The following is a 22,077-nucleotide window of genomic DNA, read 5'->3' as shown; positions in this document are numbered from 1 at the left end:
TCAGATTACTGCACTGAAAAACATATTCTTCCTCCCGTGAGTCCCATCTGCTTTTACTCTCACCGGTGGGAGGCTGCTGTAGTACACTTACCCTACCCACCCCTCTCTCTCTCTCTCACATGCACACACACCTTATCTTTGCTTGAACTTAATTTTTTGCCGGCAGTACAGTCCCCTCGTCACTACCTCAGGTTATTGTATTTATTTTGGGGTTGTTGTTTTTTTTTGTCTTCTCGTGGATGTTACAGGATATTATTAATGTATTGCTTTTTTTTTACAACCTGGTTCTTATTTTCGTAGTTGCCGTTGTGCACATCAGTTATAATATAATTTTACTCACCCGCTTCATTTTATAGATTTTGGACTTGGGATCACCGCTTGACAGCTTTACAAGTTATAACAATATGTCTGACTCATGTGTTCAGTTGTCCCATCAGACAACTGAACACATGAGTCAGACATATTTCAACAAGTCCAATTTAACCCAATTATCTAAACCACATATTTCAAAGTGAAAATAAAATGGAAAGTTCAGTTGATTTTTTTTTAATGCACTTAGTCAGCACTTGTAAGGGATTATAGTCCTGTGGTGATATGGTTATGTAAATCTGTGTGTTGTCTGCATAATTATTGTTACATATTTTGTTGTTTTCCATTATCTGAGTTAGTGTGAGCATATAGATGTCAAACAGAAACAGCCCCAGAATGGAGCCTTGGGGAGCTCCACAGGTCATTTTTGTCTGCTCAGATTTGTAATTACCTAGAGACACAAAGAAGTCCCTGTCCTTTAAGTAGGATTCAAACCAGTTTAGTGCTGTGCCAGAAAGTCCCACCCAGTTTTCCAGTCGGTCTGGTAATATGTTGTGGCCAATCATACCAGGGCTGAGATACTCTGCCAATGTCTGTGTTTTAGTGAATGTCATGAAAGACCTTAACAAGAGCAATCTCAGTACTGTAGTGGGGTCGAAATCCTGACTGGAAGACATCAAAACAGTTGTTCAGTGCCAAGAAGTTGTTCAGCTGCTGGAAAATAGCTTTTCAAATTATTTTACTTATAAACGGGAGGTTTGATATTGGCCTATAATTGTTCATTAGTGAAGTGTCTAGATTATTCTTTTTTAAGAGTGGCTTGATGACTGCGGTTTTCAGGGCCTGTGAAAAGAAACTCAAGAGAAGAGACGTGTTGACAATTTGTAGAAGATCTGAGGCCATGCAATTAGAAATATTTTTGAAAAAGCCTGTTGGCAGAATCAAGGCAGCAGGGGGAGGATTTCAGATGTATGATGTCCAAGTTTTTATGGTTGATGGGATCAAATTGTGTCATTTGCATTGATTTTAGGTGGACACAGGGACAACACATACCCTGTACCTATTACGGAGACACTGACTGCCAGTCTTAATTTTTTGAATTTTGTCATTGAAGAAGGAGGCAAATTCATTGCAGGCCCTGGTCGATAGAAATTCAGAGGCTACTGCCAGAGGAGGGTTTGTTAGCCTGTCAACAGTAGCAACAAGGAACGTACATTATTATTGTCTTTGGAAATGATGTCAGAGAAGTAGGGCCATCTTGCATTTCTAAGTTCCAAATTATGAATGTGCAGTCTCGCTTTATAGACGTCATAATGAACAGTGAGATTTGTTTTACACCACCTGCATTCAGCTTTACGACATTCTCTTTTTTCTATTCTGATCAGCGTGGCACATCTCCATGGAGATATATTCTTACCAGAGACCACCTTCACCTTGGTGGGTGCAATGGCATCAATAACATTTGCAATTTTAGAATTGAAATTATCTACCAGCTCATTGACTGAAAACCAACAGAAGGCGGGTGTGGAAGAGAAAGCCTGAATAAATATTTCACTTGTGCTTTCAGTGATGTGCCATTTTGTGATTACCTTTGTTTGAACATTTGTGCGCACGGAGAGAGCACTCTCAAAGAAAACACAGGAATGATTGGAGAGAGTAGCATCAGTCACAACAACCTTAGAAATGTTCAGACCCTCAGTGATAATTAAGTCCAGAGTGTGCCCCTTATTGTGTGTGGGCTTCATCACGTGCTGCTGAGTCAGTCCATAGTTATCAAGAACACAACACACTTCTTTAGTTCCTCTGTCCTGGGGGTTGTCAACATGGATGTTTAAATCACCAGCAATAATTACACAGTCAAAGTCAACAGAGATTATAGACAGCAACGCAGTTAAGTCATCAACAAATTTTGCATTTTATTTAGGTGGCCTGTAGATATTTAGAAATATAACTCAAAGAGGAATTCAACTGAAGAGCCACTTATTTCAGTAAGGTATTTTCTTGAATTGGAGTAAATCATTAAACAAAATGGCAACTCCACTTCCTTTCTTCTGCATTCTGGTTTCACTCACAAAACTGAAGTTGGGAGGGGTTGACTTGACAAGAGCAGTTGCGCTGTTATCTTGGTTCAACCCAAGTTTCAGATAAAAACATAAAATTGAGATTGTGCTTGATGATAACATCATTGATTAAAAATGTTTTTCCTGCCAAAGACCTGATGTTTAGTAATGCTAAATTTTGTGGGATAAGAATGTTATCTGCCCATTTTTTGTGACGGGCTGTGGCTGCTGGCATACAACTGAAATCAGATTAGATAAAGTAGCTGTGCGCTTTTGCTGCTTTCCATTAAAAGTCCAAGGTCAGAATTTCCCGGTTGGAATTTCTAATCTCCAAGCTTTCCAGGTGCACGACGCTAAACGTAAATGAAAAACATGGCTGACCGTGATAAACTGGTGTTTTTCTTGACAAGCGTATCAATTAATTTGTCAATAGTGCAGCCTCCTTGCATATATAAATGAAACAGAAGAATAACTTTTGTGCAGGGATAACTTTCAGAGATTGTTTACCATAACCAGCTACTTAATAACATTGTTGGCATATTTTGACATCAATTTACATGCAGAACAGGTTTTACTATATGATAGTATGTATAATTGTAATTAAATACAGGCAAATATTCTTTACATTGTCTTAGTTGATGGTTTACCATTAACACTGTGTGCCTCCATGGGTGCTGCCATTGTTGTGTAACGTCAGACAACTATTTCTCCATGAAGTTGGGGTGGATGAATTTTCCCCGAGTTTACAAGTAGGAACTCCGACTTTGAGTGGTGTTCCGTTATATTTTTTCTAGTAGGAGGTCAGAAAATATCGATTTCCGAGTTGTCTGGAAAACAGCATTTGAATACACTTTGTTCTCCCTGAAGCTGGTCAAAACAGGAATTGCTGTACTTGGAGCTGCTCCTCGCTGTCTGGGTGGGCTGTAACAGCAACAGTGGGTCCATACCCAGTAAGCAGAGGGAGACGTGAGCTGAAAGCAGGGGTGGGGTAAAGACCCAGTCGGTCCTAGTAGTCAGCATGCCCTGTAATGCTGACTGCAGGGAGATTGCTCTTGCTTGGTTTGGATAAGCAGGAACGTTTGGTGCCACATAGGAACATCTCACCAATCCCTTTTACCTGCTTCCTTAGCTTGTGTGAGATATCTCTGAGGGGGCGGCTGGGAATGATCCATGGTGTCGTCCTGGGTAGAAAAGATTGCTCTACTTTCCCAGATCTTCCTGACCATTTCCAAATACCAGCGGTGGGGTGCTGGAGGCCATATGTTAATTTGGCAGTAGCCATGTGGACTCCCATGCTGTTTAAATGAACCCTGTCCATTCTGAAATGGTTTCCTTGCTCCCAGAGCAGGCTGAAGTTGTCAATGACACTCAGTGTCTGAGCAGTGCATGCGGCGGAAAGCCAGATATTTAATGCCAGCAAGTGGCTGAAACATTCAATTCCTTTCCCTAAAGTAGAGATTGGACTTGACACAAATATTTGAGCTGGGACTTGTTGTCGAATGTCCATTAGGTGTATTAAGTTCTTTTTTAACAGCTCTGAGCCATGTGTCATTCCAGGACAGCTGTAATTTGTTGCAACATGCAGAATAAGTGTGTCCATGCCCGGCTGGTTGAATAACACTTGTGGTAGTGTTTGGACCATGTCGCTAACCGTAGCATTGGGTAGACAGACGGTTTTCAAAACTTTGGTTTTAGCATGTCTTATTATATGGTCAACTACCAGTAGAATCTTTGGTTTGAAGTGTTGTCTGTCTTTGGTTTGAAGTCTTGTCTGGCTTGGTTAACTTCTTTTTCGAATGCCCGGTGCATGTTCTAATGTGATGCTGTCTTCTTTGATGATGTGACATTAGCTTGAGCGGCTGTTGATCTGTCGTTTACCTCCCGGTACTGCTGAGAGACGCTCATCACGGGCTGTGGCTGCACAGGTCTCATTATTAGCTTCTGAGCTAGCAGTGCTAATGCTAGCTGTGGCATTGCCATTGTGCTCACTGACAGGAAGCTCATCCAAAACAATATGCCTGTTCTCCAGCCAAACCCCTGGTGAGACTTTAGTGGAATTGTGTTTGTTGTGACTCTTCTTTTACCCCGAAAAATGTCAGTCCGGAGCTCAGGGATTGACACGGTGGGGTAGAACAGGTCTTTGGTCTTGTTCCCCAGTTTAGCCAGTAGAATATATCTAGATCTGTTGTGGTGTTGGTCTCAAGCGGGTTCGGGCCGGACTAGCGCATAGTGTCCACATTGTCATCGGCATGGGGCTCACTATGTCCGAAAACCGCTCTGCAACTCGCTTCATGTCCCTAGTTATGATTGTCAGCCGGTTCCAGGAAATCAACTTGGAAAGCAGCAAAGAGAGTGTGAATAAGTTTTTCATCCTCTCGTATTTGGTAGAGTGTAGAGATTCTCTTTTCAAGCTCTGATTTTCTGGCTGAGCTTGGCACAGCTGGTGCATTCAGTGGAGGGAGAAGAGAGGGGAGACATTTTTTGCCGAAACAAAACAAAGCCTCCAGCTGTCCAACTGAATAGAGAAAGCCATTTTATTTATTTATTTATTTGTCATTATACAGTTGCTTTGGTCACAATGAAATGTGTCTTCTGCATTTAACCCATCCTATTGTATAAGAGCAGAGGGCAGCTGTGGTGCAGCGCCCAGGGACCAGCCCCAGTTCTTTTTCCTGTTGCTTTGGTCAAGGGTACAGACAGGAGTATTAACCCTAACATGCATGTCTTTTTGATGGTGGGAGGAAACCGGAGCACCCGGAGGAAACCCACGCAGACACGGGGAGAACATGCAAATTCCACACAGAAAGGACCTGGGACGGCCTGGGGTTCGAACCCAGGAGCTTCTTGCTGTGAGGCAACAGTGCTAACCACTGGGCCACGATCACCGTTTTCTCTTCTGGTCGTGGAATGTGAGGAATTAGTGTGGATAAATCAATGTTCAGGGCACTGGACTATATTAACTAGACTGAGGTTTCAAAAGATCCATTGACAAATGAAATAATGAATAATGTCAATTGAATGTCAGCAAAAAATTTGACAGAAACAAATTGAATAAAATTGTGACTACAATAGGAGAGACCTGAAATAACAGCGAGCAGTGATCCTATTTAGTGTATATTGTGACAGTACAATAGGAGAGACCTGAAATAACAGCAAATAATCTCCACAAAGAAGAGCCAGTCTAGTTCCCATGGACAGTGTGACTTGTTGTGTTTCAGCCTCAGAGCCGCAGACAGACAGTCTCTTCTCTTCAAAGAGATTAAATCTGAAAACTCTGTGAAAACTGTGGTCACTTATACAAATAATCTACTTGATATGGAGTTGAGTACTGCTCATGGAGATGTGGCAGAAGTAACAACAACAAAAAAGTAGGAAAACTTGGAAAATCAAAGAGTAAAGTGGAGAGCAAGAGCAAAAGCACTGTAGGGTGAGGGGGGGAGCAAAAAGTGCGATGTAAATGGAGTGTATTTTTTTTATTATTAATCATCCCTGAGTTGGGCATAGATTCAGAAAATGGGGAGTTGGGGAAGCATCAGTTTATTTTTAGAAACTTTCACACCCGCAGTTCCAGAGCTGTTTGGTAGTTTCAGAAAATTATTTTCTTTCTACCGTCAGCCGTATGAATTAATATTAAACAGTATTAATAATTCAACTGTTTCGTTGGTTGGCAACAGTTATCAGCTGGCTGTTGGGGGAGGAACCACCGCAGAAGCAGTGGTCTCCAAACAGGAGCCATCCAGAGCTATGTGTAGCTTTATTACTAAACACCTCTGTTGAAACAACCTTCCACCATAACAGAAAGAATGTAATTGGTATAATCAGGTGGTGCCATGATTGGTCAGAAGGAAAACCAGCATATGCTGAGACATGACTGGAGACCTTTGGTGTAGAGCTGTTTCTTGGTTTGACCCTATACATCACCACTCACCCTCTACCCCCTTTTTGCAATCCAGTCTCCATGGTGATGGGGATCCCCACGGTGAAGCGGAAGGTGAAGTCTTATCTGTCAGAGACTCTGCGCTCCCTCATTGACAAGCTGTCACCCGAGGAGAAGCTGGACTGTGTCATCATCGTTTTCGTCGGGGAGGTGAGCTCAGATAATGATGCACACTATGACTCATACCCTGATGCATCTGTGCAATACATCCCATAATGCTAAAAAGAGCGTGTGCGTGCATGTTTTTGTGTGTGTCTGTATGTTTGGGTTTGTTTCTGCAGACTGACGTTGACTACGTCCAGAGTGTGGTTGCCGGCTTGGAAAAGGAGTGAGTGAACTCCAAAACATTTTGACAAACATGCAAAAAAAACCAAAAAACTCATTCACTGTATTTTTTAGAATCTGAAAGAAAGAGAAAGCCAAATATCAGTATGACCTCTAGAAATGTGCATGTGTGTATGTTTGTGTCTAGCATGACTGACATGACCCCAATATTCCTCCAGGTTTTCTACCGAGTTGAGTTCAGGCCTGCTGGAGGTGATCTCCCCCCCAGCCGCCTATTACCCTGACCTCAGCAACCTCAAAGAGACCTTTGGGGACTCCAGGGAGAGGGTTCGGTGAGAGAATGACACTACATGTATTGGTGTGACATCCATGGTTGTGACACTCTGACCTTGAGGCGGTTGAATGGGAGATGGAAAGTAACCGTTGAAACAACAGTGTAATGGGGTCGGAGAGAAAATGAGATACAGCGAGGATCTGTGATGAGGATTAAAAAAAAAAAGTGGGATGAGTCAGGATGAGGGAGGGAGGGGAGAGATGGAGCGAGAACTTTTAGGTAGGCTGCCTGGGTACTTAGTATTCCACTGGCATTTCTCAAAGTCGGCTCAAGGTCATCTGCAGCATCTCTCTCTCTCGCTCGCTTGCTCGTTCCCCCCCTTTGCTGTATTCCCGCTCCTTCCCCTCTGTAGTATCTAGTGTTTATTGTCAGCTAACAACTGTCCTCATTAGAAATATGTTTATGGTGCAGTTTGTGTGCGCTATGTACTCGGATAACAGTGTTTAGGCCCAGAGGCATGTGTGTTTGTGTGCAAGTGCAGTTGCCACTATGGGGAAACTGAACTGTTAGTGTATTGTTCAACATGGCAGCTTATTGTTCAGCATGGCCCGCTGTGTCAAAGTATTATGTTAACTTGTGGTGGTGAAACAATCAGTCAGTTAATCGATTAGTTGATTGACAGAAAATTATTTTTTTACAATTTTGGCAGTTGATTAATCGTTTGAGACATTCATCAAGTAAAAAAAACAACATTTGATGGTTGCAGTTTCATCTCCAGTTTGAATCCCCGTGTTACCTTGGTCGGGCGTCCCTACAGACACAATTGGCCGTGTCTATGGGTAGGAAGCCGGATGTGGGTATGTGTCCTGGTCACTGCACTAGCGCCTCTAGTCGTTCGGGGGCGCCTGTTCGGGGGGGATGGGGAGCTTGGGGGGATAGCATGATCCTCCCACATGCTACATCTCCCTGGTGAAACTCCTCACCGTCAGGTGAAAAGAAGCAGCTGGCGACTCCACATGTGTCGGAGGAGAAGTGTGGTAGTCTGCAGCCCTCCTCGGATCGGCAGAGGGGGTGGAGCAGCGACCGGGACGGCTCGGAGAGCGGGGTGATTGACCAAGTACAATTGGGGGGGGGGGGGGATCCTTTAAAAAAAAAAAAAAAGATGATACTTTGGACTCAGGAAACATAAGATGGGGATTCATCAGTGTTTTTGACTTTTAACAGACTAAATTATTAATTGATCAGTTGGAAAAAATTTAATTTGGTTTATTGATTATGAAAATAACAGTGAGTTGCAGTTCACTTGGACCTTTTTTAGTGAAAACCAAAGGAAACTTGACAGCAGTCCCGATACCACCAGGATAAACAACACGTGTGCGTCCTTGCCACCTCTGATTGAATGATGAACAAGGCCCATTACATTGTGATTACATTCTCCCACAGCTCAAACCCCAGCACCACCCAGCCAGCTGGCTGGGCCTGTTTGTGCAGGCACCTCCATCTCACTTATATTAGTTGGTGTGTGTGTGTGTGTGTGTGTGTGTGTGTGTGTGTGTGTGAGAGAGAAACTCCACGAGACTGTGTATGCACAAGTGTCTACTGGAGCGTGTGCACATATGACTGTGTCTATCCATGTGGCCGATGCTCCGCCGCTTCCAGCACCTGCAGTGTGGAAGCATCACACACACCTGCATCCCTCAGCTTCCAGCCATGAGTCAGATTGCAGCAGGGACATTGATCCCTCTGATCAAACGGCCTGGCTCACTTCCTGGAACATCAACACGGACACTGTGCGAGGGCCTGCCGTCACATCCCGTGTGTTGTGTTTTAAAGGGATGGTTGGCAGTCCACTCTCCTTTACTGTTTTTAATTTAGTCAGGTAGGAGGGGAGCTGAGAGGGAGACGTGGGAGAGGAAGAGGTGGGCAGGATTAGATGTTAGGCCAGCTCAACTGTCTCTGAGCAAACACACCCTGTGTTACACTAATCTGAAGCAACTTGTCCTCAGTTCCTCAGTGCTTACAAGTTCTGATATCCGTAAGGATGCCTCAGGATTATAAACTGGAAGTTCAGTTTTCCCACTTGTCTACTCATATTATCCCCCCCCCTTTTCTTTTTTTTTCCTTTTTAGATGGCGGACCAAACAGAACTTGGATTATTCCTTTCTCATGATGTATGCAGTCAGCAAAGGGGTCTATTACGTCCAGGTATGTTCCTTAAAACACCCACATACACACACACACAAGCACACACACACTGCTTGATCAGTGTTCCCATAGCAACTTGCTCGCAGTGCATCTTCATAGGCCCAGGGACGGAGTCCCTCATACAAATCCTGGTCAGTGTCAAAGCTTGTTACCAGGCAAATTCTGTTGTACTTTGAATTTGGAGCGTGCCGGGCACAATGACGGCATGAGCACACCCTTCAACATGGCAACATTGTAGATGGTATGCGGGTGCGTGTTGTTACATCAGCTTTCATCAGAGGTGGCGAGTTTTGGACTTTTCAGAGCTGGGCCAATTTCACTTGCATGAAGTCCTGTTGGAGTTGGACAGCTCCCGTCTGTCCCTTTGGCTAAACGAGGCTGCTGGTTTGTCTGTGTTTATGCAGTATGGTGCGTTTCCCCTCTGTGGTCTCAGCTCAAAACACCAAACTGTCAGAAATAGCAGCGTGGTTCCGTGTAACTGTGTTGTTCCTCTGCCGTCTGTCATTTGTGTTGATTTTAACGCACGGGTTTTGTCTCCACCCGCTTCCTCTACTCACAGCTGGAGGGAAGAGGTACTGACCGTGACACCCTCCACTGTAGTTCAGGTGTAGCCCGTGTGTTAGTCGCTAACTAGTGAGCCCAGTTCACAGTGCTTTCTTTTTTGAAAGCGTGTGTGTGTGTGTCTCTTCCTCTCCTCCAGTCTCTCTGTAGTTCACCCATCCGGACTCTAGGGCTCTAGTGATTGGTTAAGTAAGACATGTACACCTGAAGGCCTGTGTCTCCTCTAGGGCTGAGCTCCCTCTCCCCTCGCTAACACACCTCTTTCTCCCTGTATTTGTATCCCTTCAGCTGGAGGACGACATTGTGGCCAAGCCCAATTACTTCGCCACCATGAAGAACTTTGCCCTGCAGCTCTCCTCGGAGGACTGGATGATCCTGGAGTTCTCTCAGCTGGGCTTTATCGGTACGTCTGGCAAACATGCCCGTTCATAATCAGGCCCCAACGCCAGATCTGTCATCTGTTCACTCACCAGGAACCTCCTGTTAGCATCCTCCTGTTGGCTCGTTTCTAATCTGTTCTTGAAACAAGTAAAAGGCACCAACCAGATGAGGTTATTTCACTTGTTTGAAAAGAAAATTCACTTCTTGCAACAACAAAAAGACAATTCTAGAGGTTTTAACATTTCAAAATGAGACAGATCACTAATATCAAGGAAACAATACTTGATTAATAAAGATTTGTGTGGGGCGTCTGGGTGGCTTGGCGGTCTATTCCGTTGCCTACCAATACGGGGATCGCTAGTTCAACTCCCTGTGTTGCTTCCGTCCCAGTCGCTGCTCCACCCCCTCTGCCAATCCGGGGAGGGCTGCAGACTACCACATGCCTCCTCTGATACATGTGGAGTCGCCAGCCGCTTTTTTTCACCTGACTGTGACGTAGCACTGGGACATAGCACATGGGAGGACGCCATTCCCCCCCAGTTCCCCCTCCCCCCAAACAGCCGCTCTGACCGACCAGAGGAGGCGTTAGTGCAGCGACCAGGACACATACCCACATCCGGCTTCCCACCCGCAGACACAGCCAGTTGTGTCTGTAGGGACGCCTGACCAAGCCGGAGGTAACACGGGGATTCGAACCGGGATCCCCATGTTGGTAGGCAACAGAATCGACCGCTACACTACCTGGACGCCCAAAAAAATAGGATTTTAAAGTGATACTGACATCAAAATCTGAAAATTCCTATTGATAGGCTATGTTCCGAGTTGGAATGTGACCACGGAGAAATTCAGTGGCCAAAACAGCGTGCCTGTGGCCACTCCAGAGATCTGTGATTGACTGTAGATGCTGTCCAGTGACAACTTGTGCCGATGGATATGTAGACGCCAGTCAATTTGCATATAGGGTTTGTCCGTAGCGAGATGCTATAAAACCACAGAAAAGCCGGTCTTTCACCCCCTCCTGCTAGCTACTTGGCTCAAGTTTGTGCTATTTTGCTGAGACTGTATATCGATCTTGCTACGACGTATTGCTACCTAAATATCTATCTATCTATTTATCTATCGATCGATCTATCTATCTATCTGTCTATCTATTTATCTAAATATCTATCTATCTAACAGTTATTTGTATCATTGAACATATTACTCACCAAGTTGTATTGCACTGCCGTGCTGTAGGCCTACCACCATTTTTTTCTACGGCAAGTGACGAGCGGTACCGAGCCCCACCCACGCAAACACCCAGGAAGACAGTAGCCAATCGCTTTGAATTCATAAAACCACACCTGTTTTCGGTTATGATTCAAACTCCCAGTGTTAAAAAATGTGTTCAGAAAGGGCATGTCAGTCTCTCTTTAAGACAATATTAAACACGAAAGCTATGAAAGAACAAACCTTTGTTTATGTTGACAGATTTTTCTCGGAGGTCTAAGGCGTTCTGGCGTGGTGGTATCGGGAGAAATCAAGTCAGAAATACGCCCATACATTCCCCACTTGTGGGGTTTTCCTCTATTTAACAGCAAGGACGAGTGATTTAGTGTCTTTCCGTGTTGTACAAGTTTTTCCTGCTTGTTGATGATATATAAAAAAACGTATTAAAGTTTTTCCACTGTTTCCTCTGTGATTGACAGCTGACATACTCTCCTGTGTTCAAAACGTTTTCATTACCCCGGTTCCCTCTCAGACCTAATCTGATAATGATAATCTGTGTAGAGATATGGTAGATTAAATCTGTTGTATAAATTCAATAAACACGTGGATATAAAATGGTGAAACCCAGTCAGCTTTTCTCTGCTTTTTTAGAAGGAGTTTTTACCAAGAAACTAATTTATTTGTGTGTCCAGCTTGTGCTTTATTTCAGTTGGAGAAATGCTTTAAATTAGTTCGCAAAATGCATTTAAGGTTCTGTGAGCCATAGCGTGCTCGCCACGGTTTAATAATCTCTCTTGCAATTAATCAGAAATTAATGAGCTTCAGTGCAGCATCAGTGGAGCCTGACAAATCCCTTTATTTCCCCCGGTCCGACAGGGAAGATGTTCCAAGCTCCAGACTTGAACCTCATCGTCGAGTTCATCTTCATGTTCTACAAGGAGAAGCCTATCGACTGGCTGCTGGACCACATCCTCTGGGTCAAAGTCTGCAATCCTGAAAAAGATGCGGTGTGTACACACAATGCGTTTCCTGTGTGTGTGTGTGTGTGTGTGTGTGTGTGTGTGTGTGTGTGTGTGTGTGTGTGTGTGTGTGTGTGTGTGTGTGTGTGTGTTAGGTTAAAGTGGGGGTGGAATAGGGGCTAGCGTTCGGTGCCTTTGAGTCGTTGTGTTTTTCACTTTACAGAAGCACTGTGAGCGGCAGAAGTCCAGTCTGCGCGTGCGCTTCAGGCCTTCTCTATTTCAGCACGTGGGACTTCATTCCTCTCTCGCCGGAAAGATCCAGAAACTTACCGTGAGTGTAGTTTTGCAATCTTTGTCACTGTGTGTGCCATCCTTCTTGCTTTAGTTTGAGCGTCATCTGGGTAAGCTTGCTTCCCTTTCCGTTCTGTGACTCACTTGACTTCCTGTTTATGATTTGTTCGCTTCCTCTTATTATTTGTGCAGGACAAAGACTTCCTGAAGCCCCTGCTCCACAAGATCCACGTTAACCCTCCAGCTGAAGTGTCTACTTCAATGAAGGTATCTGTTCTGGAAGCACAGTCTTTAACACGTTGTACGTCGTCTCTGGTGCTTGAGAAAGGGAAACCCATGAGAACCAACAAGAACTCAGATTATGAGAACACCTTTGGTTGAGGGTGGGAACATCCTCTTGAGAGATGGTGGTTATCACAGAAGTTACAAAGTAATTTATGAGCTGAAGGAAGTCATGAGGGATCAAATTAAATGATAAAGAGGTAACCATAATACAGCCGAAGTTAGACCCCCAGAATAACTAAGACAACAACAAAAGACATACAGAGCATTATCAAGCAAAAGCAAGCTCAGTAGATATAGCTAAAACACTGAAGCTTATCTGTGATAATGAAACGAGAGCTCCCTCCCATTGTGTAACTTCCAGAGGGGAATTTTTTTTTTAAACTTTTCACCCCAATTGTATCCGGCCAATTACCCCACTCTTCCGACCTGTCCCGGTTGCTGCTCCACCCCCTCTGTTGATCCGGGGAGGGCTGCAGACTACCACATGCCTCCTCCGATACATGTGGAGCAACGGAATAGACTGCTACACTACCTGGACCCGGACGCCCCAGAAGGGAAATATTTATATATGTGACATTATTTAAATGACTCGTGTCTGAGGGAGATAAAGCTATAAAACATCACATAAATATCTGCAGATGTGAGGTCACATTACCTTCCTTTTCTAACACACTTGTGAATAAAAAGATATTGGGCGTGCACAGACTAAAACACCAAAGCCACAAATTATAAGCCATGAACTGGTCAAAAATACAGTTCTACAAGGGATACAGAGGAATTGGTGATGGATGCAGGTTAACAGAAGTGTAGAAAACATAATGTCGGGGGCACCCCTGTAGTTGAATGGTTACAGCGCATACCACATGAGCAAATGGTCGCAACCGTCACCAGTTTGAATGCCAACCCCCCCCCCCCTCTCGCTCACTCCCATTTCGTGTCTGCCTCTTCACTGTTGCTGTCTAATAATGGTTAAAAAAATGCGTAAAAAAAACAACAACTAGAGGATTGCACTCAGAGTGCGGATCTCCGCCAGGTGTACGTACATATCTCCCCTTCTCTGTACACGCACAGACGGGCAGAAAGACCAGTGTTTCTCCTGCCATTGTAAGACTTTTGCACAGCACCCAAGTTGATTGAATGGGAAATATGGAGAAATAAAAAAGTTAATATGCAGCGCTCAAGCTAAAAACTCGACCTAATAGAAATGTTTGCCTGTCAGTCTGTGGATGTGCAGCCTCCCAGACGGACCCTCGCACGAAAGCGACCAAGTCTGACATGAAATGACATAATGTCAAAGCCCTTATTGAAAGATGTCAAATGTGTTTAACTGTCGTGGTTTTCATGATATAAAACGAATGAGGCCGAATGGCGGCTCTGCTGATTGACTTTCAATCAGTGGTAAGAAAACAGCTCAGTCATGGGGAATGTTTTATTGTTGCTACTGAGATGATTTTGGCTGGGACTGTAATTAATCCTACTCTTGAAATCATAATTTTATGGCAGAGTTTTAACTTTGGAGACAATGGTACTTCAGCGTGGCGGCGAGGTGAATAAGGCGAGTTGTTTTCAGTTCATCCAGTTTTCCTCCAGTTCTGCTGTGCTGAGATCAGCAGGGAATGATTTGCTGGCTTGAGAAATATGAGCGCCTTCTTGTATACTTTCAACACTCATTCCTGAATACATAATGTTTTTTTTGGGAGGGGGTCCCCTTTTTCTCCCAAATTGTACTTGGCCAATTACCCTATTTTCCAAGCCGTCCCGGTCTCTGCTCCACCCCCTCTGCTGATCCGAGGAAGGCTGCAGACTACCATATGCCTCCTCCGATACATGTGGAGTCGCCAGCTGCTTCTTTTCACCTGACAGTGAGGAGTTTTGCCCGGGGGACGTAGCATGTGAGAAGATCATGCTATTCCCCCCCAGTTCCCCCTCCCCCCGCCCCGACCGACCAGAGGAGGTGCTAGTGCAACGACCAGGACACATACCCACATCCGGCTCCCTACCCGCAGACACAGCCAATTGTGTCTGTAGGGACGCCTGACCAAGCCGGAGGTAACGCAGGCATTCAAACCGGCGATCCCTGTGTCGGTAGGCAACAGAGTAGACCGCTATGTCACCCGGGCGCCCCCAATACATAATGTTTTGACACTATCTCTGCCCGATCTTGCTCAACTGTAGATGTGAGTCACGCATGCGCAAGTTTGACTTAGAGCAGGCAGCGACAGAAAGCAGCGTTGGTCGAGAGTGCATGGAGAGAGAGAGTAGCGATAGTGAGAATAAACGTTTTTTTGAAGGTTTTTAATCACCCCAACCATGAGAGGTTCTCCATCATACACTCACAACTGCACAACATTTTGTAGACTGGTAGGTCCAGCAGTTTGCCAGATTAGCCGCAGACAGACTCACACATGCACACTCACACACACACGACCAAATGGTGGCGGTAAAAAGAAAACACAATGTTTTCCCATGTTGTGCAGGTGTACCAGGGCCACACGCTGGAAAAAACGTACCTAGGGGAGGACTTCTTCTGGGCCATCACACCCACCACAGGCGACTATGTTCTCTTCAAATTTGACCGGGCTGTTAGCATAGAGAGGTAAGCAGGGTGGAGATGTGTACATGAGTCCCCGTTTTTTGTTTTTTTTTCTGCATGCAGATATTTTGGAGAGAGTGGGAGGCCTCGGCAAACCCATGCATTGACATTAGCACACAATCTCTCTGTGCTCCCCTCTACTTTCACTGCCTTTCACTGATTCAGGGTTGGCCTCAGCCTGTGCATCTCTGGGGATCGGGGTGCGCTAATGAGAGTGTTCTAAAATAAGCCTTCTCAGGCTGTCCTCCTACTCTCTGCAGAGCTGCAGGAGAGGAGGAGGACCGTGAGGATAAAAGGAGCTGATGGCAAGACTCAGAAAAAGAAAGGGTGGGCTTGGATTCGGGGGCAGAGCAGAAGAGGAGAGGATGTTAATATTTGCTCATGTGGGGAAGCGTTTTAGATTCTGACTCTTGGATCCCGCAGTCTTCAGAAGACACTATAGACTGGGAGACTGAGAGAGAGACAGATACCAAAAGACAGAGAGGGTGGGGTTGATAGACTTGCCATTCTAGGTTGTTCTCTCTGTTCACTCACATATGTCATACAGCCCACTGAGACACACGCACACACACACACACACACACACACACGATTCACTCTCTGGTGCTCTAGTTTTTGACTCTCAACAGTGTATATCTCTTCTTTTGCAATATTTGGCTCATTGCATTAGCAGCAGACTGTAAAATGATAAAAAATGACAGGCCTTGTAACACTTAACATTCATAAAGATGGACCGGCCCCATGATGGCGGCTAGTCAGCTGTGTCCAAGATGAACCATGGGTCTTTATGTGCCTGTATGTGGCTGGCTTTTGTGTCCACACTACATGTGGCTGTGTGTGGCTGTTTTCATGGAGGCAAAGAGAATGCATATTCACGCCATTTCCATGGACTGCATCCATGAATGAAGCTGTATGATATCATTGACAGGTTCCTGTTTCGCAGTGGAAACCAGGAGCACCCGGGTGACAGGATAGAAAACACAACTGTAGAAATCCTGCCCTTATCGGTAAGTAAGAGCTCGTTTATGCTCAACGTTAAATACGTATATGGACGGAGCCTTCTGTCCGTACTCTGTGTTCATTTCATCCGTATTTCTGCACGTTTTCTGGGAACTTATGGAACCGTGCAAACGGAGCAGTACCACCGGGAATACCACAGGAAATCGTGGGGGCAGTGTTGCGCAGTGTAGTTAATAGCTCGCGCGCGATTCGCCAGCCAGCAACACGCAACAAAGAAGGTGGAAGAAATGGCGGAACTTTTTGAGGAAAGGCTGTGCGAGTTAGTACGTAGTTACAAACATATTTATGATGTTACCTCGCCTGAGCACAGAGACAAACAACTGCTAAAGAACAGCTGGGAGGAAATTGGACGGGAAATGGGAGTGAGTTGGACGGCAGCGAAGAAGTGGAGGTCTGTGCAGGACCGATTTGTTCGAGCCCGCAACAAGTCCATGAGCAAACGGAATGGTGATGCTGCTGATGGGGCGAATGATCCGCCAATGCATCGGCGTCTGGGGTGGCTCAAGGCCACCTTACCTCTGAACTCGGAAGTGAACTCTGAACTGCCCTCTAGTGGATGTATTGCTTAACAACCATGCCAACGTAAAACATGGATGGGAAATATGTGGGCAGTGACGTTTAGAACATTTGTAAAGGGGGCATAAATGAGCCTTAAGGCTGCGCTCGCACCCTTCAATGAAGCAAGACTGAATTGTTGATCTCAGTCGCCCAGATTGTAAGATAAGGCACAAATTCTGACGATGCGCTCCACGTTCAGCTCCAGACTAAAGTCACTCAATATGGAAATGGGGCAAGGTACATGTCTCTCACAAGTATGGCTACTGTGATAACGGTCTTGTTTCATATAGAAAAATAAAAGAAAGCTAGCTTAGTGAGAGCATTAAACAGGAAACCGTTGCAGCCGAGTTTACCTTCATCTCCTGCGGAGGTGTGAGGTCTTTTCTCACAACGTTAAAGTTTATCAGATGCTGGAATCTGCTCGTAAGCATCTTCTGCACCAAACAAATGAGTCAAAATAATTCTGACCCAGGGGGGGGCACCCGGGTAGTGTAGCGGTCTGTTCCGTTGCCTACCAATACGGGGATTGCTGGTTCGAATCCACGTTATCTCTGGCTTGGTCGGGTGTGCCTACAGACACAATTGGCCGCGTCTGCAGGTGGGAAGCCGGTTGTAGGTTTGTGTTCTGGTCGCTGCACTAGCGCCTCCTCTGGTTGGTCAGGTCACCTGTTCGGGAGGGAGGGGGAACTGGAGGGGTTAGCGTGATCCTCCCACGCGCTACGTCCCCCTGGCAAAACTCCTCACCGTCAGGTGAAAAGAACATGTATCGGAGGAGGCATGTGGTAGTCTGCAGCCCTCCTTGGATCAGCAGAGGGGGTGGAGCAGCGACCGGGACGGCTCAGAAAATAGGTTATTGGCCAAGCACAATTTGGGAGAAAAAGTGGGGGAAAAAAATAAATTCTGACAATGCCAGTAACTGTTACAACGCCAGAGCAGGACCCACCCTGCCAAAGCAAACAAGCTCAGACTTGAGAAAACATGGTAAGACCCAGGATTTTGCCCCTTGATACAGAACATTCTGCTTTTCTAAAAAGGGACACGAGATGAAATTGTAGTTTTTCCTGGGCTTGAGCCCATTAGGTTGAATGCACTCACACCATCTCTCACCATATACCCTCTCTTGTGCTGTGATGCACAAAGTGTTGTCTGTGGTTGTGGTGGATCACATTATTGATCGGTCACCCACTCATTCAGCATACTGATTATTTTGGGGATTGCTGGCATGACTTGTTCTAATTGGTTACTCTGCCAGAGGCAAGACATTCTGATGCGCACATCATGTTCTGGGCTGGACGAGGCAGTTAGTGTCTGACTAATTGCTGCTCAGGGCAAAAGGGAAGAGGCATTGTGCTGTTTATAATTCTTTTATTTAAGTTTCAGTGCCGTCTGTTCATGTGTGTGCCTGCTTTAGGAGACGGGACTGCAGACCAAAGACAAATACAGGCGAACTGAAGACCGCTTCTACAGAATTGGTGAGTTGGACCAGTTACATTCAGCTACATTCATACACTGAGCCTAAATAGCTCATAAGTTGTGTGTGTGTGTGTGTGTGTGTGTGTGCTTGTGCGTGCATACATGTGCATGTGAACGAACACTGTTGTTGCAAGATCAGATTTCTCACTCAAACTGGCTCTGCCTCAGACTGATAGGGAGTGTACAAACATCTTGTCAAATGCTCTCAGTCACAGTTTTCCTCCTTCTGACACACTCTTCCCTTGCTATTAATCTCTTGTGTGTCAGTGTTTCTGACATTTTTCTTAATGTTTTAGTGTTTCTGACATTTTTATTTAACCTCCCATGTGTTGCTGACTGCTGTTTCATATATCTTCTTTGTGGGGTTTTTTTTCTACCCAACTTACAAACTTTTTATTTGGTGCCCTTTGAAAGTATCACATATACCCTGCATTGTACACATGTATGTGTGCACACAGGTCAGTTTGAGAAGGGCGTGGCAGAAGGGGCTGTCGATCCCTCCTTCAATCCCATAGTGGCACTGCGGCTCTCCGTCCTCAAAGACTCTGCTGTGTGGGCCATTCTCAGCGAAGTAAGCCAATCACAACGCCACCCCTGTAATCTGCTGTCCAATCACACGGTGACCGCCGCCCGGTCCTCTCACACAGCTCTTCCATGTTTCTATCCAATAATGCGTCTGCTTCCTTGCCTGTCTTCCCTGTAGATCCATATAAAGAGGATAGCAGGCTAACTGGCTATCTGGGGGCCGCATCAATCACGGCCTCTGGGGCCCCGAAATCGCCTGGACTGCTGATGCAGGCCCTTTGTCGCCTAGCAACTGGCAGCGACGTCATCAGAGCCCACTGAAGTTGCGCTGTGAGCTTGTCTGTTGAATGCTGTCGCTTTCTTTTGTCTCTGCTACGGCGTCACTGTCTCCTTTTCCCTTTACCATTTTCTATTTCTGTTCTCTCATCCGTTATCCCCAGTGCCGTTTCCCTCCTCTGTGCATCTCTTCCTCTATGCTCTTAATTCATTTGGGTGAATGTGAATACTACTGTACCAAGAACAGCAACAGAGGATCTGAAGAAAACTGCTCCCAGCTCAGGTTCTTAAAGTGGCTGTTGGTGTTGCCTGTCAGCTTTGGACACAATCAAAAGAAACATAGACGGTGGATGGATGAGTGGATGGATGGATGGATGGATGGATGGATGGATGGATGGATGGATGGATGGATAGACGGGGACAAATCATCGCATCTGGGAAGAACCAGCAACCTGGCAAAAGGTGTTTTACATGCTACGTAAACCTTTTCTGTTCTATGCTGCCACCTATGGGCGAGCTGTGATATTGCACTGTTACTAACGCCACAGGAAAGATGAAGACAGTTGTTACAACTAATGGCAGTTTGCTCTCTGTTCTTTATAGAAATGTAGAAACTTGACTTTAACAGCTGGTCGATATTGGCAAAAGGAAAAAAAAAAGAAAACGTAGTCCCTCATTCCTTGGATATTGTTAGACAAGCCTTGTCCTGAAAACAAGGCCAGTTGTGCCCGAGTCGTAACTGGCGGCATTTGCTGACCGGACAAAATTGACCCTGTGCCAGATTCTTCAGTAACTACACCAGTCCATCAAGAAACTAATGAGAAGAAAACCTCATCCGCCTCCCCCACTACGTCTGACAGAGAGCATATTTGACCTCTGTCCATTTTTAGTGAACAAATCAGACATGGCCTTGCCGTCAGTTCTTGAAGGGATTTATTGTAATACTGCTATATTGTTACAGCTATGACGATCTATGAAGGTGACATAATTTATTTGAAATAAATCTTTAATTTGTACAAGAAGTAGAAAAAGATATATTTTTATTCTATGAAGAAATGTTTATGCTAGTTAAGAGTATGTATTAGGTTTTGGGTTGGGGTTTTTTGTGCTTATTTTTACAGCTACTTAGGATTCGTTTTGTCTGCTGGTTCAGGTAGCTTAGTTTTAACTGCTGTTACAGTTTCCTATCACCTCCAGTCAAACATTGTAACTAAACTAAACTATGATTTACTTAAAAGTGTTCAAAGCTAAATTGTTGGTTACAAATGAGCTGAAATCAGTTCTAGATGAGTCTGCTCCCAAATCTTGGAAAAACGAATTGTGCCTTACATCCATATCCTTTGGAATTGCCTCAGTAGCATTATTCCAATCAGTACCATCTTACTTTTGCCTTCACCCCATTGGCCGGGTGTAGTGATAGTCGGTGATGATGTACATGATATATAAATCACCTAATCCGTCCAGTGGGTGATGTGATAAGTTGGCAACAAAACCCTTGGTGTCATTCTTTCGTACATCGCTGTATGCTGAGAAATGTTTCATAAGACTTTGTGTTAGCAAATAGGAGGTTTTATTGTATCAAATCACCACTTGAAATGCTGTGGTTTGCACTGATTTTTCTTTCCCCAGATTGTTTTATGAAATACCCCACCGTTCTTTATTGTAATTCTACTTCCCTTTCCTAGCGTATATAGACCTTCAGTGAGTCCTCTGAATTCATATGATGATTTACTTGTCCAGTCGGATCTCTGATTGTGCCAGGATGTTTTGACTACTGTACCTTTTTTCCAACATGTGCCATTTCATTGCATCATGCTTGTCGGTAGACTGGTTTGACCATAAGGTTGCATTAGTACCTTCTCTGATTGTACATATAATATGGAAAAGCATTGAGCATCGCCCATCTCTCTCACTCTCTCATTGCCCCATGTTATGATTTTATCAAGCTGTTTTACATGAAGACATATGTTTTGTGCAGCCATGTTGGGGGAGAATTTTCATTATGGTCCCGAGTGGTTTGTGCAGGGGTGTGGAGGAAGTGCCTTTGGGTGGCAGATTTTATAGGGGTTGGTTTGGAAGTGGATATATCCCAAAAAAGTTTAATATTATGCTAATGCTTATTTAGATATTAAATTGATGGGGGGGGACTCTTAATTTGATCTGAATCGCTCCCTTCACCCCCTAATCAAACCATTTATGCATTAGCTGTATGGAACAGTTTGACCATAGCTCCTTCTGTCTCTGCATCCAGTAGTTTTGTTTCTTGGCATTGGGAGACGAGAGAGAGCCAGTCAAGGGTCAAACAGGTTTTGATGTGTTGGCTCCAGATCGGTGCCCTGCATTCATAAACGAGACAACTTGAATGCACAAACGACTGTGTGTGGCTGTCGTGTGACCACTGGTAATCCCTCTCTGTAAATGTTTTATTGAATATGGAGTGAGAAGGAGAAAGGAACTCGACCCTTGCCTGAAGACCTTATATACGCACGCACACACAGAAACACAAACACACACACACACACACCAATTCATGTGCCTTCATCACGTACATGTGTATGTCTGCCTCTGATGATTTTTGTCATGGATTTTCATGGACATCTTTGAAATAATAAACAGAGATAGTTAATGCAAATCACAACCCATTTCTGTGTCATGCTTTAATGCTGCTCACCCCGTCACTCCATCACTGCCTCATCCTGCTTGAGAGCTGTCCGGGACTGCTGTCAGATGAAAACAGCAGTTTCCGGTGGCTTCATAATGCAATGCAATGAGCTTTACGTTGGGTGAAAGTGCACAGAAGAAAAAAAAAGGTAATTAAGGAAGGAAAGAAAATGGAAAATAAATTTACTTTAAGTGCCACCTAGTTGCGGAAATTA

At 44.8% G+C, this 22,077-nt stretch overlaps 1 protein-coding gene across 1 annotated transcript in view; it reads left to right on the top strand.

Annotated features, from left to right (window-relative positions):
- The window catches only part of mgat4a (alpha-1,3-mannosyl-glycoprotein 4-beta-N-acetylglucosaminyltransferase A), a 56,505-nt gene extending 34,646 nt beyond the window's left edge, over positions 1-21,859 (top strand). Inside the window, exons 4-16 of the mRNA XM_056289083.1 lie at positions 6,323-6,456; positions 6,588-6,634; positions 6,810-6,923; positions 8,995-9,070; positions 9,920-10,034; positions 12,098-12,228; positions 12,404-12,511; positions 12,664-12,738; positions 15,234-15,352; positions 16,278-16,356; positions 18,339-18,399; positions 18,859-18,971; positions 19,104-21,859. Coding sequence (XP_056145058.1) covers positions 6,323-6,456; positions 6,588-6,634; positions 6,810-6,923; positions 8,995-9,070; positions 9,920-10,034; positions 12,098-12,228; positions 12,404-12,511; positions 12,664-12,738; positions 15,234-15,352; positions 16,278-16,356; positions 18,339-18,399; positions 18,859-18,971; positions 19,104-19,130 — 1,199 coding nt within the window. The 3' untranslated portion in view covers positions 19,131-21,859. The remainder of the gene's footprint in view (positions 1-6,322; positions 6,457-6,587; positions 6,635-6,809; positions 6,924-8,994; positions 9,071-9,919; positions 10,035-12,097; positions 12,229-12,403; positions 12,512-12,663; positions 12,739-15,233; positions 15,353-16,277; positions 16,357-18,338; positions 18,400-18,858; positions 18,972-19,103) is intronic.
- Positions 21,860-22,077: the final 218 nt, after the last annotated feature.

The sequence above is a fragment of the Lampris incognitus genome, chromosome 11 (assembly GCF_029633865.1).
Source record: "Lampris incognitus isolate fLamInc1 chromosome 11, fLamInc1.hap2, whole genome shotgun sequence".
Taxonomy (NCBI): Eukaryota; Metazoa; Chordata; class Actinopteri; order Lampriformes; family Lampridae; genus Lampris; species Lampris incognitus.
The sequence above is the reverse complement of the archived record's forward strand: the minus strand, read 5'-3'. Positions and strand labels throughout refer to the sequence as shown.